Consider the following 24627-nt stretch of genomic DNA (forward strand, 5'->3'; position numbering starts at 1 on the left):
TTATATCATCTTGGGGTGTTATTTATTAAGACAACGAGCTTCCAATACGTGTTTTATGCAAGATTTTGAGATAAAACCTGTCCGGAACATGTCTGAGCAGTCATGTTATCAATTCAAAGTAATTATTGAGTAAATATTTATACGGAAACCCGCAAGTAAAAGCTAGGAATATGTATATATTTGAAATTTGCAAATTAAGTTCTTCTATGCCTTCAACTCACGTCCGATAACATATACAGGTATTATATTCGCCCGCAAGTTGAAAGCGAGCTATTCAAAGATACGGCACCTGGTCGTAGATTCCACGGATTTTCTGCCGAAACCGCAACTAGATCGAAATCTCAATTTAGCACCGAAAGTGGCTGAAACTAAAAGTTAAGTCGGACACTAATTATTTTAGTACTATTTCATTACTTGAAGAAACTCAGATTCTCTATAGTAATTTCATTATTTTATTTTACAATGAAGGTTATTACAGTACCGAATATAATACCTACATTGGCGTAAAATCAGTTTCTTGCTTTGTTATCGTTGGCACGGTTATTGCATCGATTGGTGTGTGCGCGCAGACGGGTCAGCTGCGATCAGTTGTGGCAATTTGCTAAACAACTAACTCCATTTCTGCGCACTGTCACTGCATCTGTTATTTCATTTCCGATGAAGTTCTTTAGAAGCCGTACTGCGCACCAAACCAACTGCACCTTTTTTGTTCTTTTCACATCACTAAGCGTAGATATTATATATCTAAGTAAATAGGTATAACAATTCATTTTGTGGCCAACTGCCTTCGTTGAGTTCTGTTCGCGCGATAAATGTCTAAATCTGCATCTAAAATAAAAAAAAATTAAATGATACCTGGAAAGTGCCATACAAGCGGCTCTGGGTTTGGATGTATTTTTGTATATTGCATGGAATTATAAAGAAGTTTTTAGTTTTCCGTGTTTAAAATAGATTATAAAAAACTAATGCTTATTATGTGCAAAATTAAGATCATTACCTTATTGATATGTGGCCAATGAAATGGCAATGATTGATTTATTACTGCAAGATATATAACGCTGACCGCTATTTTTAACCGACGTCGAAAAAAAGGAGGTCTTTGATATGATTACGTTCCTGTATCTGCCTTACTGGAGTATGATATTATCATGGTTGATTTCCATTTTGACGTTATAAAATACAATACGGAAGTTGCGAGTGTTTTATATCGTTCCTCTCCTGAGTAACGGTTGTAACTAACATTTTTATCGTAACTGCACTACACCCTGGTTCATACTGAGCTTTTAATGGCGAATCATAAGTGCTGTAATCGTCACTACTGTAGCTCTCTGCAATTTAAAGCTACGCCGTCTCTAATGCTCCTTACGTGGCCAATAAAATATGCTAGTTTCCAACTAATCAAAACAGTTACTTTTTACTAAACGTCAAAACACGCAATTACTATATTTGTATTAAAAAGCACCCTGTGACGTCATAGAAAAACGTGACAAAATGACACACTTAATTATAACGTTTTTCTTTATTAAAATTCATAAATAAGTTAAATAGAAAAAACGGCCAAGTACGAGTCGGACTCGCCCATGAAGGGTTCCGTAGCAGCAAGTAACATACTTATTATAAAAGTTCTTGTAGTTTGTTGTAACTTTGATCGATGTTTTAATATTGTGTATAAAAAAAACTACTAAATAAATCTCGTTCAATCCAATTTTCCGTGGAAGTTTGTATTGTAATGTATATCATATATTTTTTTAGTTTCATAATTCTCTTAATTTAGAAATTGCAGAGGGGGACGGACGGACAGATGAACAATTTACCACTTTGAAAGAATCTCTTGCGCAAACTAGGTATTGAGTTTAGAAAAAAAAATATATATTAGAATCCAATATCATTTTTGAAGACCTATCCATAGAAACCCCACGTATGGGTTTGTCGAAAAATTTTTTTTTAATTACAGTTCTAAGTATGGGCAACCCCCAAAATTTATTGTTTTTTTTTCTACTTTTGTGTGAAAATATTAATGCGGTTCACAGAATACATAATAATACAGGACTCTCACCTCTGGCTTGCCTTCATTGGCCGGCCAGAGTAGGGCGTTAGAGCTATACGCTCGCAGGGTGGTAGTGAAAGATGCATAAGTCGCGAGTTGGTGAGGCGGGTAAACCGCCTCGCAGAAAGCGGTGTACACCTCTCGACACCCTGAGCTGCTCACAACCATGTTGCTGCCTTGCCGTCCAGTCGCGTCGGCTAGATAGGTGGCCCATCCAGTGAGTGTCATCGCCTGCTTATTTATCCATGTTTACCAACATTGATCGAGCAGGCGCCATAGTCCCCCATAGCTCCAGTATCCCGGTCCACTAACCCCCAACCCAGTAGCCCAGTTCCCTTTGTTCCCATAATCTGCAATAGTCCTACACGAACCGGGGATTGTCTTTGGGTGCACTCCCATAGTGCATACAGGGATAATCGCCGGTTGGTGTCACACCACATTTAGATTAATCTGTCTTAAGGCGCCTCTACGTGGTGGCTTCGGCCCCACGCACGCCTTCCAAAAGTCCGGGCCTCCATAGGCCCGAGATATGAAAAAGACATACAATAATAATAAAAAAGTACATCTACTTACCAAGTTTCAACAGTATAGCTCATATAGTTTTTTTTGAAAAAAAAAAAAAAAAGTGGCTGTGATATACGGACGAACAGACAGACATGACGAATCCATAAGGGTTCCGTTTTTTTTTCATAATTTATCTTTGACTTAGAAAACTACCCAACTGAAATTTTCTTTGATTGTGTTATTTATAATTCACTAAAAGTAAAGTACCTATAAAGGTGCACACAAGAAACGTGTTTTTCTTCCAAGGTTTTTCATTTTTGTTCTATACAACGTCTATAAGGCAAATGGCAATATACATACAGGGTGTCCAAAAAGTCTTTGATAACCCTTTGCTACACGATAGTCCTCATAGAGACCTACTTAATAATATTTTGACTTCTAAATGCTATTACGAGATTTTTAATTTAAAAAAATATTATTAGACGGCGATTATTTAATGAATGTTTTAACACTATTTTTTTTTGTACAGCTGTTATTACTATTTGTATGAAAAAGTGGTACGTTATTCCAAAACTGGGTAGCAATATAAGTAATAAGTAAACAATCACTTGATGGAGTTTTGATCATCTCATCTCCCTTGATAGTGCAGGGAAATAAACTTTTCCTTATATTTTGTAAAATACCTAATCAAATACAAATTATAAAATAATGATTTAAGTATCGTCCAACATAGGGAATAGTGCAAGTTTCATCGAAATCAGTCTAGTAGGTTTAAACTTATGGACAATTAACATTATTATGGAACAATGGTGAACTCGTTGATGTTTTTTGTGTGAAGGAAGCCCTTATCAGTGTCAGTAAGCAATATAAAGTTGTTAGAGGTAATTTAATAATTTGTAATGAGGTTTAGTTGTTATGGGTAAGAAACCGTTAAAAATTAAGACGTAATGCTGAATTATTTGATTTTTTTATCAGGATATCCATTTTATTATGTACTTTAGCCTTAATCCTTTAATTAATCCATATTTAACGCTAATTGCATATGTATACCCATTTTAGGGTCCCTTTCTGTAGTCAATGAGGAGCTCGGTGGCGTAGCGGTAAACGCGCTCGGTCTGCGATTGTTGAAGTTAAGCAACTTTCGCAAAGGCCGGTCATAGGATGGGTGACCACAAAAAAAAAAGTTTTCATCTCGAGCTCTTCCGTGCTTCGGAAGGCACGTTAAGCCGTTGGTTCCGGCTGCATTAGCAGTCGTTAATAACCACCAATCCGCACTGGGCCCGCGTGGTGGTTTAAGGCCCGATCTCCTTATCCATCAAATTCAAATTCAAATTCAAAAATATCTTTATTCAGTAGGTAACATAGTTACACTTTGAATCGTCAATTTTTACATAACGAACGTCTCATCCGCCTAAAACTACTGCAGCTTCTCACAACCTGTATAGCCGGGGAAAAGAAGCTGCAAGAAAAACCTCGGCACAGGGCCCTAGACGTTCTTTAAAAAAATAAAAATAAACATAAAATATTGATATACAATTGAGTAATTTAGCTGCCTAATATCAGTTCTCAGACAGTTAATCCCATGCATTCATATCTTCTAAATAATCACTAACTTTATAATAACCTTTTTTGTAAAGTTTTTGTTTAACTACTGTCTTAAAGCAGTTGAAAGGCAAATTCTGAATGTCAATGGGAATCTTATTGTAAAAACCATAAGGGAGGCCCGTGCCCCAGCAGTGGGGACGTTAATGGGCTGGTGATGGTGGTGGTTCTGTAGTCAATAAGGAAAAATGTCCGTCCGTCTGTAATTTCAATGTAATTGGCCGTGGATAATATTATTACTTACGTCGACAAAGTGTTAAAATAAAATCTTGAAAAAAGGAAAGCAAAGCCTTACCAGGAAAATCAAAAACGGGCGCCATATACGCAATTTTCATTACAACTATAAAGTGATACCCTTACTGTCTATATGTGTACCATTTAAATAACTTATTTTATTCTTATTCTATTCTTAACTTGCATACATGAACTCGCGCCCGTCATACCTAATGGGGTTGGCAGAGCCACAACTAATCAGAGCCCCTTATCAAATGTACGTAAAGTGAGGATGTATTATTATTATGTATTTTTATGTATTATTTAAGTTGTTAAAAATCTCGGAAATCCCTTTGCGAAATGTTTTGCTTTAATATCTGCTAAAGTTAAAAGCCTAAATAGCTGTGACGAGTAATAGTAGTTTAACTCAAAATTACTTATAAAAAGATGTTTCCTGTGTAAAAAATGTAAGAAACCCTTTTTTATTAATTAACTGTGCATATTGCGACAGGCAAGAATGGAATTTACACTGTGCGTAAAAAAAGTTCAAACAAACACGTTTCTTGTAGGGGTACCTTCACTTTTTGAACTTTTTTTTATACGTATTGAGTGAGAAAAGGAAAGGTTTCCAATTCGCCTACGCTATATAGCTGATGACGTAAATTGTTTTTGCACCCTGGTATTGAGATTTTTAAGTCTGCCGTCCCTTCAAACTTTGGCGTCAGCTGAGACTGTTGCGTTAACAAGTCTCGTTTTTACCTAAGCTCTCGTTGATATACACAGAGTCGGGCAATCAGGGAAAATGCGCCGGAGTGCAGGATTAATGTACATGTAAGTAAAGAAATTTGATTTCGTAACGCGTACTTAACAATCTTGTGTGGTAGTACGGGACCCTCGGTGCTGAGGTCCAACTTACACTTGACTGGTTTTCCTATTTTTAATACCAACTATCATAATAATCACATGACATTTATTAAGAGGAAGTTTAGGCAATAAGTCTAGATATATAAAATATTAGGATTGGTCCTTTGCCCAATTATCTTAAAATCAAACAGATTCCACAAGTGTAGATGTATTTGATTCGATTGATCAATCAATCTATTCCCATGTGGACTTTGCAGAATATTCCAGGTTTAGGTATTTTGCATCAGTCTCAGGGCGTTGGAGAGCTTCTGCAAATACAATTCAAAGGTAGTTCCGACCGACGCACTGGGTCGGTTATTGTTGTTTTGTTAAATTAATTAGTGATATTGTATTAGTGTGCTGTGGCTTGAGTAAGGTAGGATATCGATCGCACGAAACCATAGCAGTGCTTCGCGTTTGGTGTCAACACTTTAACAAGTTCGCAAGAAATAATACGAATTCGATTTTCTAGTAAAACCTTCCACATTATAGATTTAATTTGAACGTTAATTTAAAAGTTTGTGTTCTATAGAATATAAAACTGGCGGATACAAATTTTATTTTATTTTATTTCAGTTCTAAAACTGACTCTATCTCTTTTTTGCACGCGTGTACGTGTATCATAAGTTAAGTAGATACGGAACTAGTTCTAGAGCTGTCATACTGAAAATTAAGATCGTATCCTTATTATAAAATTTGTTGAATATTTTATTGTTGTGTTCACCATCTGACAATGAAATGTTAAACTTACAACTTTTTATGTAGCATTGAGGAAACGGGAAAGATTTCAAATTTTCCTACGTAGTTGATGAATTCCGTGTATTCGTAGACGAAATTTGGTTACGTCGATTCTTTTTCGCTGGCTAATTTTGACTGGTTTTCATTTAAACGCGACTGCCTCTTTTACGTAAAAGTTTAACGTCAAATTGTACGTCATTAGGATTACATAAAAGGCACTTTTTGGCTACTTGATATCGAAAGGTATTCAAGGATGCTGTCGTCATAGCCTCGGAAAAGTTTACACATAAACCGCAGATCGCTATAACAGGGTGCATTTTGGTTTGTTATTTTAAGGTGGGTACTTACTGGTGTTTCGACGCGTCATGTAACGTGGTACACAGAAGCGTTCGTGCAGTCAGTACGGGGAATCAACGCGCTCGCAACGAGCAACAAGAGCAACGATTTTAACACACGGCGTTACCTATCATGTTCGCTGCGAATATTACATTACGCCACGTAACACCGGTCAGGACCCACCTTTAGGGTAGTGTGAAACTAAAGCAGGCAAAATAAAGACGTGCAAAATTTTCAATCATATTTCAGTTTATGCCAATTTTTGCTATTAAGAACATAATAAGTCCTACACTTTTGCAACCGTATAAGACCAATTGATCTATGTAGGTTTGATAGTTCCAAACAAACACGAATTCTTCTTCTTCTTGTTGATGGGGTTGGTAATCCAACTCACGACCCACATGATAGAAGAAGAGGAGAATTGATGTATTGGTACGATTTACGTACGTAATAACAAAGTCTACTATTTTTTTACTCAATCAAATTTAAACATCTATAGGTATCTTTGGAACTATCTGGGTTGGGACTGGGCTGTATAGATTACTTATATTGGTCTTAAGTATATTGTTGCAAATTTTAATATACAGGGTGTTAGTGACATCGTAACGAAAACTTTGAGAGATGATTCAGGCCATGATTCTGAGTTGATATCAAGTGGAATTTTCCGTCGCAAAAGTATGGAACGGAAAATAATTTAAATAAATAAATAAATAAATTCCACTTGATATCGACTCAGAATCATGGTCTGAATCATCCCCTTCAGTATTCGTTACAGTGTCACTAACACCCATACCTACTTGTATGGCTACTGTATGTACTTGTATGGGGTGTAAATGACATCGTAACGAATACTGAGAAGGATGATTCAGCTGATTATTTTGAGTTAATATCAAGTGGAATTTTCCATCGTAAAAGTATAGAATTGAATATAATTTAAAAAAACTAAAAAAATAACATGAATTTTGCGACGGAAAATTCCACTTGATATTCAAATTCAAAAATATCTTTATTCAGTAGGTAACATAGTTACACTTTGAATCGTCAATTTTACATAACGAACGTCTCATCCGCCTAAAACTACTGCAGCTTCTCACAACCTGTATAGCCGGGGAAAAGAAGCTGCAAGAAAAACCTCGGCACAGGGTCCTAGACGTTCTTCAAAAAAAATAAACATAAAACATAAAATATTGGTATACAATTGAGTAATTTAGCTGCCTAATATCAGTACTCAGACAGTTAATCCCATGCATTCATATCTTCTAAATAATCACTAACTTTATAATAACCTTTTTTGTAAAGTTTTTGTTTAACTACTGTCTTAAACTTGTCTTGTTTTAAGACAGTAGTTAAACAAAAACTTTACAAAAAAGGTTATTATAAAGTTAGTGATTATTTAGAAGATATGAATGCATGGGATTAACTGTCTGAGTACTGATATTAGGCAGCTAAATTACTCAATTGTATACCAATATTTTATGTTTTATGTTTATTTTTTTTGAAGAACGTCTAGGACCCTGTGCCGAGGTTTTTCTTGCAGCTTCTTTTCCCCGGCTATACAGGTTGTGAGAAGCTGCAGTAGTTTTAGGCGGATGAGACGTTCGTTATGTAAAATTGACGATTCAAAGTGTAACTATGTTACCTACTGAATAAAGATATTTTTGAATTTGAATATCAAGTGGAATTTTCCGTCGCAAAATTCATGTTATTTTTTTAGTTTTTTTAAATTATATTCAATTCTATACTTTTACGATGGAAAATTCCACTTGATATTAACTCAAAATAATCAGCTGAATCATCCTTCTCAGTATTCGTTACGATGTCATTTACACCCCATACAAGTACATACAGTAGCCATACAAGTAGGTATGGGTGTTAGTGACACTGTAACGAATACTGAAGGGGATGATTCAGACCATGATTCTGAGTCGATATCAAGTGGAATTTATTTATTTATTTATTTAAATTATTTTCCGTTCCATACTTTTGCGACGGAAAATTCCACTTGATATCAACTCAGAATCATGGCCTGAATCATCTCTCAAAGTTTTCGTTACGATGTCACTAACACCCTGTATATTAAAATTTGCAACAATATACTTAAGACCAATATAAGTAATCTATACAGCCCAGTCCCAACCCAGATAGTTCCAAAGATACCTATAGATGTTTAAATTTGATTGAGTAAAAAAATAGTAGACTTTGTTATTACGTACGTAAATCGTACCAATACATCAATTCTCCTCTTCTTCTATCATGTGGGTCGTGAGTTGGATTACCAACCCCATCAACAAGAAGAAGAAGAATTCGTGTTTGTTTGGAACTATCAAACCTACATAGATCAATTGGTCTTATACGGTTGCAAAAGTGTAGGACTTATTATGTTCTTAATAGCAAAAATTGGCATAAACTGAAATATGATTGAAAATTTTGCACGTCTTTATTTTGCCTGCTTTAGTTTCACACTACCCTAAAGGTGGGTCCTGACCGGTGTTACGTGGCGTAATGTAATATTCGCAGCGAACATGATAGGTAACGCCGTGTGTTAAAATCGTTGCTCTTGTTGCTCGTTGCGAGCGCGTTGATTCCCCGTACTGACTGCACGAACGCTTCTGTGTACCACGTTACATGACGCGTCGAAACACCAGTAAGTACCCACCTTAAAATAACAAACCAAAATGCACCCTGTTATAGCGATCTGCGGTTTATGTGTAAACTTTTCCGAGGCTATGACGACAGCATCCTTGAATACCTTTCGATATCAAGTAGCCAAAAAGTGCCTTTTATGTAATCCTAATGACGTACAATTTGACGTTAAACTTTTACGTAAAAGAGGCAGTCGCGTTTAAATGAAAACCAGTCAAAATTAGCCAGCGAAAAAGAATCGACGTAACCAAATTTCGTCTACGAATACACGGAATTCATCAACTACGTAGGAAAATTTGAAATCTTTCCCGTTTCCTCAATGCTACATAAAAAGTTGTAAGTTTAACATTTCATTGTCAGATGGTGAACACAACAATAAAATATTCAACAAATTTTATAATAAGGATACGATCTTAATTTTCAGTATGACAGCTCTAGAACTAGTTCCGTATCTACTTAACTTATGATACACGTACACGCGTGCAAAAAAGAGATAGAGTCAGTTTTAGAACTGAAATAAAATAAAATAAAATTTGTATCCGCCAGTTTTATATTCTATAGAACACAAACTTTTAAATTAACGTTCAAATTAAATCTATAATGTGGAAGGTTTTACTAGAAAATCGAATTCGTATTATTTCTTGCGAACTTGTTAAAGTGTTGACACCAAACGCGAAGCACTGCTATGGTTTCGTGCGATCGATATCCTACCTTACTCAAGCCACAGCACACTAATACAATATCACTAATTAATTACAAAATATATTTATGTATTTTAATCAAGAAAAACGTAATAATAAGACCGATATTTAATTACGTTTTACTATGACGTCACAGTGTGCTTTTCATACAATTTCCTTAGTGATTTCGTGTAAAAAGTAACTGATTTGACTAGTTGGAAACTAGCCTATTCCTGTTTCCTGTTCATTATTATCTGTTTCTTTCCTTTTTGCGGACAAGTAAATGTTGAGTAAATGACAAAACGTACAATTAGGAGATGTCTGCGGGAATCAGGACCAAAGCTCATTTTACAATAGTTTTTTAAACTAAGACGTGGTAAGCTCATTATGATCCACGGAAGGGATACATTTGGCTCTATATAACATTAGAACTGAGGATCAGAGAGCCGCATTGAGCTAATTATTTTCGTAAATCGGTTGTTATAAAATAAATTACCAAAAATTTGATCGAAATTTTGTCACGTCTCTTCAGCCCATTAACGTCTCCACTGCTGGGGCACGGCCCTTCCCTATGGATGGATAGGGAGATCGGGCCTTAAATCATCACGAGGGCCCAGTGCGGATTGATGGGTATTAACGACTGCTAATGCAGTCGGGACCAACGGCTTAACGTGCCTTCCGAAGTACGGATTTTTTTTTGTGGTCCCCCATCCTATGACCGGCCTTTGCGAAAGTTGCTTAACTTCAACAATCGCAGACCGAGCGCGTTTACCGCTGCGCCACCGAACTCCCTTTGTCACGTCTATTAATTCTTATTCCTGGATGAAATCCAAGGATATCCAATCTTCTTACTTGGTTGATTTGTTTTAAATGTGTGATTCACTGTAACGGTAGAAGAAGAAACCTATAGTTAATAAGTAACTCGTGATCGCACAGTAGAAGAATTCTCTCACACTCGGAAATTCTCTTTTTAGACATAAGAACATCCTACATGTCGGTTATGATAAATCTGTGGACGAGAACCTGGAATAAGCACCGATAACAAGCATATCTATGGCGAGTAAAATGTACTAACACAGGTCACAAATTGTATGGACTAAAATGTTATAGAACCTATATAGAACACCTAAATCCTGTTTGACACAGATTCAATTAGTCATTAAAATACTTTCAGAAGGATCGATTAACATTTAGTTACTGTTTTTTTTGAATAATGTTGATTTTAAAAACTGCGAACAACTTTCAACGCCAGCAAACATCTTCCTTTATTAACCTTCTGCTATCTGGAACTTATAATTGCAGTTTAACAAAGTCAATACTTCTTACCAGCTGTGCATGGATTATAGATTATATTTAAAACGTTTACTCTAGGAATGGTGATGGAATTTTTAAACATTGCCTTATGTAACCCATGTATGTAGGCAGGCTACGAGGGCCAATATCGCCCAATCTACTCTTTTATAATACATATGTAATTACAAAATGTCGTCTATTTTGTTATCTCCTACCTGTAATGCCTTGTCGTTTTCATTTTAGAGCTGTAACTCGTCATTTTATCTCATTTCACATTATAATGTATATACGTCAGAAGTTACATTATTACATAAAAATAACAAGAGGCCGGTTGGCCGTATATATCAGATGTCGATCCATAATTGAAACTAATAACGTTCGTAGCTCTCGTGCAGTTTGTAAACTGTGAAACATTTACCAACATTTGGCTTGTGATAACATTTCTTATTTCATAATCATAGTAAGTAGGAGGCACTTAGGGACTGTTTTCATTTAGTCGTGTTTCGTAGTTGTAAAGTTTAATAGTTGCAAATACTTACCGGCTGTGCATTTTAATCATTTATAAGTACTTATTAAGTAGATACCTACTTACCTATTTAAGATTGCTTCTACTCACCTTGGGCTATTAAAATATTCATTTCTCCTAACATAAATAACATGATTCTCACAAGCAAACATGTTTGTGCGTCCGCTCGTTTATCTGATACACAAGGGTAGTGACGTTTCAATAGGTATAGGTGTGGGAGAGGGGCGGGGGAGGAGGCAGTGCAAGGTCGTGGCGTTTCCGCATATATGCACTATGCACGATGCGGCAACGCGCGAGCGCACCATTTGATCCGATACAATGTAAACTCTTGACATCTTATTATCAAGCGTTACCTACCTTACCAACTAATAGCATTCTTGTAATCTTGAACTTGAAATTAACGTAATTAGGGGAAATTGCGGCTATAAAAGTATTTAGTTAGGTGATAAGAATCGATTGGTTTGAAAGTGCACTGTTGGTTCTTACTCATTATGAGTCATTCTGTATTCACGTGTGCACTAGAACGACGGCTGCGAGTTATATCAGTATTTTTTTTTTGTTAGACTTAAGAACTATGCTAACATTATTTAAGATTATAGGTAATATTTGCCGTTAGCCGTTGGTCCCGGCTATTAGCCGTAAAAACACCTCCACCAACCCGCAGTGGAGCAGCGTGGTGGAGTATGCTCCATACCCCCTCCGGTTGATTGAGGGGAGGCCTGTGCCCAGCAGTGGGACGTATATAGGCAGTTTATGTATGTATAGGTAATATTTAGTAAGTCTCATGTTAGTTTCATTCGCTTATTGTTCGAGTATCAACTGAATTACGTATCTAAAAAAACTAACCTAATACATCCGACGGCACGGTGTCACTAAACGCTACACCCATGTTTAAATCATTTCTTTATCGCATATATATCTATGTTTTTTTCTACGGCCAACTTGAATTTTGCATCGATTCATTTCCGTTGTTATTATTTTACTGTAATTTAAATTTTGAGCAATTTTGTAGCTTTTTTACAATACTCACTACCTGTTAGTGATCTCACCACGTTCCTGCTAGGTATAGTGATATAGTCTCTGTTTTAACTCTGCTGTAGTACTGTTAAACTGTTATATGTACAAAATTTTGCCCCTGTAATTTAGTTTGATTGTAGATAGTCTTCGACGAACGTTTATCGTCAATCAAGACTCTCAAAAGTCACCATGCTTCTACTGTCCCCGGCTTACTTTTCATACGAGGAGAGCTGATACTGGACTTGCACCAATGAGTTAATAATTTATCTTCAGTGCAATTTTTACTAACAAAGTTAGTTGTATCGATCATTATAAACGGATACGGTTCACCGACTATCACGTTGCTCTAACAGAAAGGTCCTCTGATCCTCTGACTGGCCCAATTGGTAATATAGTCGTAACCTTATGTTATCAATCAAACCACAACAGCCTTTGATAAAAAGGGTAAAATGTAGTGCTTTAGATTTTATTACTTTTCAAAACGTACCCATTTTTTTTTCAAGATAAAGTAGATAATTAAGTCCTCTTCGTTTCCGAACTTTCGGAGGTTAAAATCTTGTATTTGTCGTAACCACTTCTTTGTTTGCAATCTGTATAAGTTCCTAGTTTTGAATAATATATGCTATTAGATAGCTGCAGTGGCAACTTGTAAATAATATTCTAATACATATACAATGTCGTTTAAAATCAAATCTGACCTGACGCTTACATTGACACGAGCGCATTGTACTAACTGTATCCGTCCCCTATTCACTCTCGCTCGCTTCATATTATGCTGAGATATTATAATTTGACTGCAGTAGGCAATGTATGCAATGTGTTTGGCACAATCCGTAGAATAGTCGCGTAGTGCGCACATGCGTTGGCAGTCTTATACCAAGTCTCGCGGTCTTCATTGTAGGAGCTGTGCTGACAGAGCTAGCCTACAGGTGTAAAATTCAATCAACAATGTTTAGACATACAGAAAGGTTATATAGAAAACTGAATAAAGTAGCGCTGTAACTTAAACCAAGTGAAGATCCAAAACAAAATGTGGAAAATAATGATGGTGAATAAGACGTGATGGTTTTACCTTCGCAATTGTGATAACTTTCAGCTTTTATCAGCTTTTATTTAATCTGAGCCCTATGCTTTTCTTTTTGTATCATGTTACTAAAAAAACAGGCCCTATTTATCTACTCATCTATTGTCAACGTCTTCCTTTGCTAAGTTATTTTAAGTGCCTATTTTCAGCTGTTTCTCTGTAAGCTTGATTTTAATTATTAACGGAATGTTTTCTTTGTTATTGTGGGGCCAATCCGAGCGCGGCCACGGCGTATGAGTTGACGGCGGGCTCGGGCGCGCTCGCCTCTGCGCACGAGCCGCCTCCGCTGCCGCACGCCACACTCGAACATCACGACCCGCGCAAGAGGAAGAGTCCCCAGTTGTAAGCTTTACGTTTTATATTTCACTACACCCGACTTCTAGAAAATAAATCACCTTTTGTTACATCTAATGGAGGTCGCAGACCTTTTTTTGTTGATGTGTGTACAAAGACATCAGTAATAACGAAAGTTATTATCCGCTGCTGATATGTATAGGGATCGAGCTCGTATTACAGTTGTTCATTTGCCGCGACATCACACTGTCTAGCAAGCCTTTTTATTATGATTCATCTACATCACTGTGAGACTGTCGTCACGAACAGAAGATATCCTCTTTATACCTTCATAATGTCGGTTATATTTTTTTGTGAACGTAAATATTGTTTTATTACTATCAATTTTCTGATAGCTATCTTTCAAGCAGTCATAGATTCAAATTTTTAGTTCACTGCATCCAAAACAGCTGCATGCGGCATACGCATGATTAAAAAAATGTATGTTACTGTCGGCCAGTCTTGTACTGCTAAAGGAAAGTTGTGTATTGTTTTTCGTTACGTTAAGAATTAAGATCCTCTAGTCTTGTCACTTCGGTTAAGGCCGGTTGCACTTTGGACTCATTTCCGTTCGAAATCGTCTCGTGCGTATGCTCGAACTCTAACTACAAACACTCAGGAACAATCCCGACCTTCGAAGTAGGTACAATGGGCCATGCACACTGGGCGCTACTTGTTTGTCGAAGACCAGTATTCGTACGTTTATATAAGCGCGATGCAACTTCGCACGAAAGCGTGTTAAAAAGCGGCCTTAATATTTTTTTTCCATGTCAGGTTAATGTGCCAAAGAGTTGTTTTTTTTCTTGCAAGTAATGCGGAGGGCTACAATATGCCGGCGTGCGACGCAAGTTTGGCCGCGCCATCGGTCCCGTCGACGCCTTCTCTTCCTTCACCCGCCAGCGCTACCCGCAAACGGAAAACCTCATCTTTGTAAGTTCATAGTCCACCATCCATATTCCATTTATTCATATTCCACCTCCCACTTTTGGCGTTTCTACATCTTCCGTTTATACTAATATCTCAATAAAGGTGTGTCGAAGAGAAAAAGGTCTACGAAATAAAAAAGCTCATACAATTTTCTACAACCTTCATTCTTGTAAATTTTACTGAATTACTCATCATGCACACCAAAATATATAAAGGGTGTTAGTGACATCGTAACGAAAACTTTGAGGGATGCGTCAGACCATGATTATCCCCCCATCCCCCTCAGTATTCGTTACGGTGTCACTAACACCCATACCTACTTGTATGGCTACCGTATGTACTTGTGTGGGGTGTAAGTGACATCGTAACGAATACTGAGGGGGATGATTCAGCTGATTATTCTGAGTCGATATCAAGTGGATTTTTCCGTCGCAAAAATCATGTATTTTTTTTAGTTTTCAATTCTATACATTTGCGATGGAAAATTCCACTTGATATTAACTCAGAATAATCAGCTGAATCATCCCTCTCAGTATTCGTTACGATGTCACTTACACCCCGTACAAGTACATACGGTAGCCATACAAGTAGGTATGGGTGTTAGTGACACCGTAACGAATATTGAGGGGGATGATTCAGACCATGATTCTGAGTTGATATCAAGTGGAATTTCCTGTCAAAAAATTCATGAATTTTTTTGTGTCTTTTTTAATTATTTTCCTATCCATACTTTTGCGACGGAAAATTCCACTTGATATCAACTCAGAATCATGGTCTGAATCATCCCTCAAAGTTTTCGTTACGATGTCACTAACACCCTGTATTTTTTCGGAATTCTCCTCCTGAATTCGGTATGTAAGAAAGAAGTTACGGTAATTCTAATACCATTTCGAGATAACGTATTATTTCTCTATCTTTAGCACTTGTGTCAAAAAAACGTCAATATTAAAATTGCAATATAAACTAAGCCAATGCAAAGCCATACATCATTTAGCTCACATTAATAGTTCGTTTTTAATACTTAACTATTGCGGGAGAAGCAAAAATATTATTATTATTAAATAGCATAATCTTTCATCTAAAATATTTATTAAATCTATATTTAAGCCTATCGATTTATAAAAATAAAGTTCCATTATTGCTAGTAGAGAACTGATTGAGTGTACAGTTACGTGGTGTTATTATTTATTCTGTCATGCAGTACCTATAAACCTTTAATAAAATTAAATGTATATAATATTATTAATTAAATACATAAGTACCTACCACCACCTAAAATAATCTTGATGTAAAGTGACATTAAAATATCTAAGGGAAACTGTAATGACGGACACGATTTTATTTCGTTTTTTTCCTTGCAAAACAATGAAGAGTTGCTTGACATTTCCCGGCAATAATTAATAATCTCAGGAGAAGAAGGAAACACAAATCCAAACTTTTTATAACCGTGTTTAATTGCCGCCTAGTTGCTTTGTTAAGTTAGGGCGCGTAACTTTTAACAAGTTCACCTTTATTTATTGTTAATTAAAATAAGTTCTTAGCCGATTTCGGGGGTGAATGAAATAGGAAAATATTTGCTTAAATATACTATACATATGTGAGCTTTCTATATGGTCTTAAGTCCATCATCCTTTTAAAATCCAAACCCTTATTGTTTAACTATTGTTCCTGGAATCGGTCCCGCAGGAGGACAGAAAAAAATGTATGAAAACCGTTATCTGTAATGCCAAAATTGGGCAACAACTACGGAATTTAGACGGAATGTTTAATTATATGCTTTGACATTTGTATTTTCCGCGATGCCTGACCCGACTTATAGCTGTTCTATCCAAAAAGAAATTGACCTCTTCTGTTTTGTGGTAAAATCTTTGGCAAAGCTGAATACAATTAGGTATGTAAGGTTTACTTTAATATTTTTAATTGAAACGTTATACTATTATTATAAAAAATATAAGTAACTAATAATATTAATTTGAATATTTTTGCATTCCATGCAGTTGTTAAGTTTTACACCTTTTTAAATTAAAAATATCTGATAAAGTTGGCTGAATGACGTTCATACCTTTGCTGTCTATGCATTTGCTTAGTTTGTATTAAAATTTTAATATTGTCATTTTGTTAGGGTAATGTGCCCAATTTGTGCGCGGTCCCTAAGAGTACTCAAGACCCATAAGATAGATCACATACAAATATAATTTCTAAATTTTTTATTTATTTAATTAAATTTGTTTAGTTTATGCTTCTAATAAACATGATGGGGATTAGTGATCCTCGTTTGTGATTAGTTAACCGCACACTTGTAGGACACCTTACGCCAGTGATGACCATAGATTATATTACATTTTATTTATTATAAACGACATTTGGCAACGACAATTTGGGTAAACAGTCTACCTTTAGAGGTCACATGCATTATTGCTAAAATAAACACCATCTGGCTGATTTGAGAGCTAAAAATAAAGGAATAAAACTAATTAAGACTAAATCTCGAAATGGTTTTACAATTAGCGTAACTTTTTCCTCTTACATACCGAATTGTCAGTTACCTATGAGCGTTCAACCAAAGTTAGCCAAAGTTATAGCCGTACAATTTGCCGAGTTACCCATAAAGTGAATGCACCTAGTTTCCACAATGCTGCCAATTAACTCGGGACCTTTGACGCTAACGCTGTACCCCACTCAACTACCTGTTGCTTAGAAACACCTCTAGTTAATCGTTTACACCTGATATTACACATCTTTTCATCCATTTCGCAATGGAAAACATTTTATTCGAACGTTGGCAGAGTTTTACATCATCATTTCGGGCGCTTCAGGCTTCAGAAGAAATTATTATTGCGTGTAATCCCTATTTCACAATAACTTGCAATAACTCATGGTCTTGGAATTTTATTGATGTTGTGTATGTCCAAAAACAGGTGTGATGAGGCAAATCAAATCAAAATACTACAAATACCATTGAATAATTAGTTGAATATCTATATGGGCGTTTCCCGTGCGATAATAGGCACCACGTCGTTAACACTATTATATTAACTTCGTCGACAGTGTTGACGAGTGCCATGTTCTTCTTCCTTTCGCCGTCTAGATCTGCGGACATGAGATTTAATTTAATATACAACATGACAAAATTAAAGGTATAAATAAAATAAGCTGTGCACGTGGTAAAGTTTATTATTATATTTCCCTTTAATTGCCCTTTAATTTACCTATGACTTTTAAACTGTTCTACTAGGGATTCACTTCTAAATTGAGAGCTTGTTCTTTTGAGAATCTGAGAAAATGTTCGCAACTCACAAAAGTTACACAAAAAAACGACTGTATTGTTTGAATTTAACTTGTTATTTCTTTTTCTACTTATACTTTATACAGCAAAATGTTTTTTTAATCTTTTCCGAATAAATTCAGATTAGGTACTTTGTTGTCACGTGTAAAGATCTCAATTTAGTGGAGCTGTAAATATTTACAACGTTATATTACCACCCATACTAACGTTGTATTGGGATTGTACAGATGTCTTGATAATCCTCAAGATTTGTAATTACTCACTAATAAAACTTTGTAATCTATTTGTAACCCCTGGGGAAAGGCGCCCCTAATTGGTAATCGACAAATCCACCACCTTAGGTAATTTCCTTGATGTGGTTGTACAGACATTGAAATACTATCATATTGACACATATTCATAAATGAATCTCGTTACGCCTTCGCTTATACTATATAAGAAAGTTTTGCTGATATGTTATTACTTTCTATATTGGCAAATACACACAATAGTTAACACAACACAAAATACGGTTTTCTAGTTATTATCAAGCACGATTTCTTAAACCTGACAGTAATTCCTGTCATACTCAATATGAAAGAACAATATAATTATATTTTTATCGTTTTGTAATTTCAGTGGTACAGGGACCACATACGAGGACGATGGATGCGAGGATTCGCGATCATCACGAACCTTACCGGATAAGAAGTAAGGGTTTGTCTTATTACTGTTTACATTTCAGACAAGTGTTTTCTTCCGTGATGTTCTTTTTAAAGGTTATTTATGGCAAACATTCATAAGTTTCATGGACAATTTTATTAAGTTTCATGGACACCCACGCGAACCAAGATGTCGCGGTCGAAATTCCCCTCCCAAGAGCTAAGAAAGTACGAATTCATCGAATAATGTCAAAAAAGACAAAATATCATCAAACGCCGTTTGTACGTGTACTTGAAGCATTAATTACTACCCTAACTTATCTTTGCACGCCGCTGCATTGCTATATGTGTTTGCACAATGCATAATATAGATACATATTTGATAAACGCTGTGCAACTTTGCAGACAGAACCACAGCGAAATCGAGAAGCGTCGGCGCGACAAGATGAACACGTATATAACAGAGCTGAGTTCGATGATCCCGATGTGCGGGGCGATGGCTCGCAAGCTGGACAAGCTGACGGTGCTCCGTATGGCCGTGCAGCACCTACGCTCGGTCCGCGGGGCTCTCTCGGCCTGCCCGCTCACCGCTCGTCCGCGCCCCGCGTTCCTCTCCGAGAGAGAACTCAACGCCCTCATCCTACAAGCCGCCCATGACTGCTTCTTACTAGTCGTTGGCTGCGACAGAGGCCGCTTGTTATACGTATCTGCTTCCGTAAAACGAATGCTGCACTACGACCAGGTTAGTTTAAAGTATTTTTCTTTAGAGATACTGAAACACAGATACTAAAGAGTAGAGGTCAACACACACAATGTTATAGGCACAAGATGCAAAATAGCTTATCTGGCAGATAAATTCTGGATGGACAATCCACTGATCAACAAGTGATAAAACGGACCGATATAAAGATTTAGTTACAAAGCAGCATTAAAATAGTCTTATCGTTTCAGTCGGAGCTACTCGGACAAAGTCTTTTCGACATTCTACATCCCAAAGACGTTGCCAAAGTGAAGGAGCAGCTATCGTCTTCCGACCTTAGTCCCCGAGAAAGACTCATCGATATTAAAAGTATGTACTCATAATTTGAAAATACTTTTTCACTTCCTCCGCACGAAAAGAGTGTTTTTATACGTAAATAAGTGAGGAAAAGAGTGTTTTATTGAGCCAGTGTTTTTAAAAAAAAAATATGCTGTGATTTTCCCATAGGGGACGACAACAGAACATAGCCATAATACAGCCTGATCTGCAGTGTAAAGTTGGCGTTCAATAAGTTAATTTTATTTCTTGTAATATCAGTTTATAAGTTGTAGGTACTAAGTATTGCCTTTCAAAAACGTAATATTTAAAATAAATACTAGTAAATATTATTTTTATAATTTACTTAAACGTTCATGTTTGTTGTTCATAAAAGTATTATTCATAAAATACCCATTTATAAATATATAATAAATAAATAAATATACAAAAATACTTGACTCAATTCATAATATTTTCTTTCAACTTTACGTCATTTAAACTATTTTTGTGATAAAGGAAAAATAAAGGAATTAGTGCGCCCAGTTGGATGCCTGGACGCACTAATTCCGCCCCATAACTATGAAATCAGATACCTAACTCCAAAAGAGTTGAGGGAATAAAGGCCTAAGCGAAGTTGCAAACTATCACAAAAATAAATGGTATAGGATTGACGTAAGGTGACATACAATCCCACATACTTATATTCGATTAGTCTGTAGTTTTTCGTAATCGTTTGCAACTTCTAAGGTTTCAAGTTTATAATGCTACTAGTTAGTTACTAACCTAAAATTAAACTTTTCCCCAACACTTTAACAGTTAAGTTTAGCTAAATACTCACCACTGACGCTTAATTTGAGCGCGTTTTAGCGGCAACTTTTTTTTTAAATAACATGGGCTCGCGTCTAAGGTGGATCATGCTTACCTTTTAACGTTTAAGTTTTAGTTTCTAGTATGACGAGGGACCCTCCGTTTTACGTAGTATATTACTAATACTAAGTATAGCCACAAGTTTCATTCTGTTGATATGTGATTCTGAAAATTGTGTTCATGGTCCAAGTGCCCAACATATTAGAAAGGACAAATCTGTCTGTGGGTTTTTGACATGCACGGTAAGATAAGCAGATGAACATAACATAAGCTCACAACTATATCCCAATTGGGTCGTCAGAGGTATGTCTATCGCAAGATGACCTAAGTGCCTACACCTCACCGAGCTCTCACCGTAATAAGCAATAAGCAGCTGAACGTGTTCTGTTATTCACAAAGCAACTTTTTTGATTTTCTTATTTGTAATAAATAATTTTAAAAAGTCGATTATTCAATACGAACAGAAATGAGAAAGGTTGACTTTAATAATACTTGTAACTTAACAATTCGCTGTTCGCAACAGCCATGATGCCAGTAAAAGCGGACGTTAAAGCGGGAGCGTCGAGGTTCTGCCCGGGTGCGCGACGCTCCTTCTTCTGCCGCATCAAGTGCAAGGCGCCTGCCGAGACTGTCACCACTACTAAGCAGACCGTCCCTGTGAAGGAAGAGACCGAACCCAACAACAAGTTGCGGAAGAAACAACCGCACGAGAAGAAATATTGCGTCGTTCAATGCACCGGTAAGTGTTTCTTTTCATTAATATCTTTATATTCTACCATGTGTTTTCACAAATAAATATTTGTTCATTTCATATGAGTACGATTGCGAATTATTTTTAAAACTTCTAGTTAAATAATTACTGCTGCTAAGTATGCGTGCGTATTTCTATTTGTCTGCCTATGCGCTTGTCTTTTTCTTGGCGACTTTTCTACTTGGTGTCTGTAACCTCTTTTCTAATGCTGATTTTAACAATGTTTCGAAAAACTAAGAGCAGAGTTTCACATTTTACTAAGATTTCAAAGATATGTCGAGTTATTTTAGGTCCAATTGATGCGTAGGAGATTTTTTGAATAACCAATAGGTAGAGTTTCGTCATTTTGTAATGACGTGTCGATGACGAAATGTTATTGGTTATATATTAAACATCCTCTACTCCGCATTCCAATGACGGCCGAGCTTTAATGTTCTTGTATCAGTGCTCAACCAGCGAGTTTTCGTTTATCGGTGCTGTTTTAAATGTAAAGTATTATCAATATAAACTGAGGTAGAGGCGAAAAATCGCAGGTTATTTGAAGTCGTGGGCACCGGTGGACGTTTCTGATGGGGGCAGCTCAGGCACTCCGGAGGGTGGCGACGAGGGCGAAGCTTACAACCTGTCTTGCCTGGTGGCGATGGGGCGCGCACTGCCCGACATCATGCCGGCGCCCTGCTCCGCGCCCGCCATCCCCCCCGCGCGCCAGCTGCAGTACGTCTCCCGACATGCCCCCGACGGGAAATTCTTGTTTGTCGATCAGAGGTGAGTTTTTATTGAACAATACTGTTTAATGTCCTTATTGGTCTGGGTTAACAGCCTCCGTGGTCTAGTGGTTAGAGCGTTAGGCTCACGATCTGGAGGTCCGGGTTCGATTCCCGATGGGGACATCGTCGAAATCACTTTGTGAGACTGTCCTTTGTTTGGTAAGGACTTTTCGGGCTTGAATCACCTGATTGTCCGAAAAAGTAAGATGATTCCGTGTTTCGGAGGGCACGTTAAGCCGTTGGTCCCGGCTATTAGCCGTAAAAACACCTCCACCAACCTGCAGTGGAGCAGCGTGGTGGAGTATGCTCCTTACCCCCTCCGGTTGATTGAGGGGAGGCCTGTGGACAGCAGTGGGACGTATATAGGCAGTTTATGTTATGTATGTCCTTATTGGATTACCTATATGTCGTGGCACACGCGGCGCGATTTATATCGAGGAATTTCACCAATAGACGTAGCAAAATGACTTCCGTTGACTTCTGATGTGATGTCATTATAATGTATATATATGTAATCCGTGTCTGTGGTGTCCTAAATAATAAATGTTTCTTTCTTTCTTTCAAAATACTAATTCGCGCCAAAGGATAATATAGATCACTAGGTTTATCTGCGCGGCGCGGGCGGTGATCTTAGAATTAGCCACTTTATGATTTTCTTCATGATGATACACATTATGAAATGGTTGTATTCCATGCAATGGCTTATACCCGCTGACCACACTGCTTTGGCCAGTCCAGATCAATTAGTAGTATGTATGTATGTGTCCTTCCTAAATTGATGAACAATTTCTCTCTCGACTATTTTCATATCCATTATTTATTATACTCAACATAACTTAAAAGTGGATGTAGAGTGCGTGAGACGCATCTTCTTAGACATATTAGCAAAAATCACAAAAGTGGCAACTTTGTAACACACAAAACGTTATACTAAATACAGATTATAGTCAAATTTTTTTGGCAAATGTTTATTTTTCTAAATAGTAGTAGGATAACAGGGCCTATTTACTAGTATTATTTCACTCGAGCAAATCCTCAGTTTTAATTCTGGAGAGGTTTTCCGAAAAACAAAATTGAAAATATAAGAGGTAAAGATGACATCTGATTTTTTTATGGGTGAGTGAAATTGTGGAAATGAATTCCTAGTCATCGATTTATACAAAGACGTTTCCACATGTGATATAGTTGCAGATATAATGGATAGTATGAGGCGTGCCGAAAAATACCCCAATCGGACTAAATTAGCTCAGATCACCCCTAGGAGTAACAAAGTACACACAACACACACACACCCCAGGTGTTTCTAAAAACACCCGTTTGTGGACCTTAAAAAGATCCCCTACCTACTACTCGGAGTCATTTTCGTTTATTTTACTTTTCCGGAGAGTGTAGCTCGAAAACGAGTGGGAATTCAGAAGTGTTTGAGAATAGAGTTGTAAAAATATTATGATGTTCTATTTAGTAGAATATTGTTTTTCTCTAACAACGTCTTTGAGATACCTATCAGCGAAAAACTCGAGTGTCACCCTAGCATGTCTCCTAAAAGTATGGTTTTAATATGGTAAGCATCAAGCCTTTCTCACGTTCCCTACACCTCAATATTGTCTGGATTGGCAGACTTTCTTGGTGTCTTTGTTACCGCTTAATTTCTAAACTCAAAATATAAATTCTGTTACTAACAACAAATGGTCGGAAATGTCGAAATCATTGTTCTTCTTCGAAGGTTTTTATGATAAAAATAATATTTATTCTATTTCTGTAAACGTTGCAGGGTAACACTAGCACTGGGTTTCCTGCCCCAAGAGTTGTTAGGCACGAGCCTGTACGAGTACGTGACTGGTCCAGAGCTGGGCGCGGTCGCTAGGACGCACAAGCAAGCCCTTCTGCGCCGCGACGCGCTGCATACGCCTTCCTACTCCTTCCGACGCAAAGACGGCAACTATGCCAGGATACAGACGCATTTCAAACCTTTCAAGTAAGTTCGATGTCTTATTCATCATCATCAGCCGTATGACGCCCACTGCTGGGCATAGGCCTTCCCTAAGGATCTCCACGACGATCAATCCTGCGCTGCCCGCATCCAGCGGCTTCCCGCAACCTTCACCAGATCGTCGGTCCACCTTGTAGCGGGCCTACCCACTGAACGTCGTCCGACACGTGGTCGCCACTCCAGAACCTTTCCGCCCCATCGGCCATCGGTTCTCCTCGCTATGAGTCCTGCCCACTGCCACTTCAGCTTTGCAATTCTCCGAGCTATGTCGGTGACTTTAGTTCTCCTGCGGATCTCCTCATTTCTGATTCGATCGAGCAGGGAAATACCGAGCATAGCTCTCTCCATTGCCCGCTGAGCGACACCGAGCCTCCTCACGAGACCCATAGTAAGCGGCCACGTCTCACTGCCGTAGGTCATCACTGGCAACACGCACTGGTCAAAGACTTTGGTCTTGAGAC

General features: G+C 37.3%; 1 protein-coding gene across 4 annotated transcripts in view; it reads left to right on the top strand.

Annotated features, from left to right (window-relative positions):
• The window catches only part of LOC126380451 (protein cycle), a 52567-nt gene that overhangs the window by 21072 nt on the left and 6868 nt on the right, over positions 1-24627 (top strand). For 2 of the 4 annotated variants that reach the window (XM_050029874.1, XM_050029875.1), the window contains exons 2-9: positions 13794-13928; positions 14730-14849; positions 18751-18822; positions 19179-19515; positions 19725-19842; positions 21182-21397; positions 21943-22174; positions 23948-24151. In XM_050029874.1, coding sequence (XP_049885831.1) covers positions 13794-13928; positions 14730-14849; positions 18751-18822; positions 19179-19515; positions 19725-19842; positions 21182-21397; positions 21943-22174; positions 23948-24151 — 1434 coding nt within the window. Of the gene's footprint in view, positions 1-13789; positions 13929-14729; positions 14850-18750; positions 18823-19178; positions 19516-19724; positions 19843-21181; positions 21398-21942; positions 22175-23947; positions 24152-24627 lie in introns of all 4 variants that reach the window. The other 2 variants (XM_050029876.1, XM_050029878.1) reach the window with 2 other exon arrangements.

Source organism: Pectinophora gossypiella, chromosome Z, assembly GCF_024362695.1.
Source record: "Pectinophora gossypiella chromosome Z, ilPecGoss1.1, whole genome shotgun sequence".
NCBI classification, from domain to species: domain Eukaryota; kingdom Metazoa; phylum Arthropoda; class Insecta; order Lepidoptera; family Gelechiidae; genus Pectinophora; species Pectinophora gossypiella.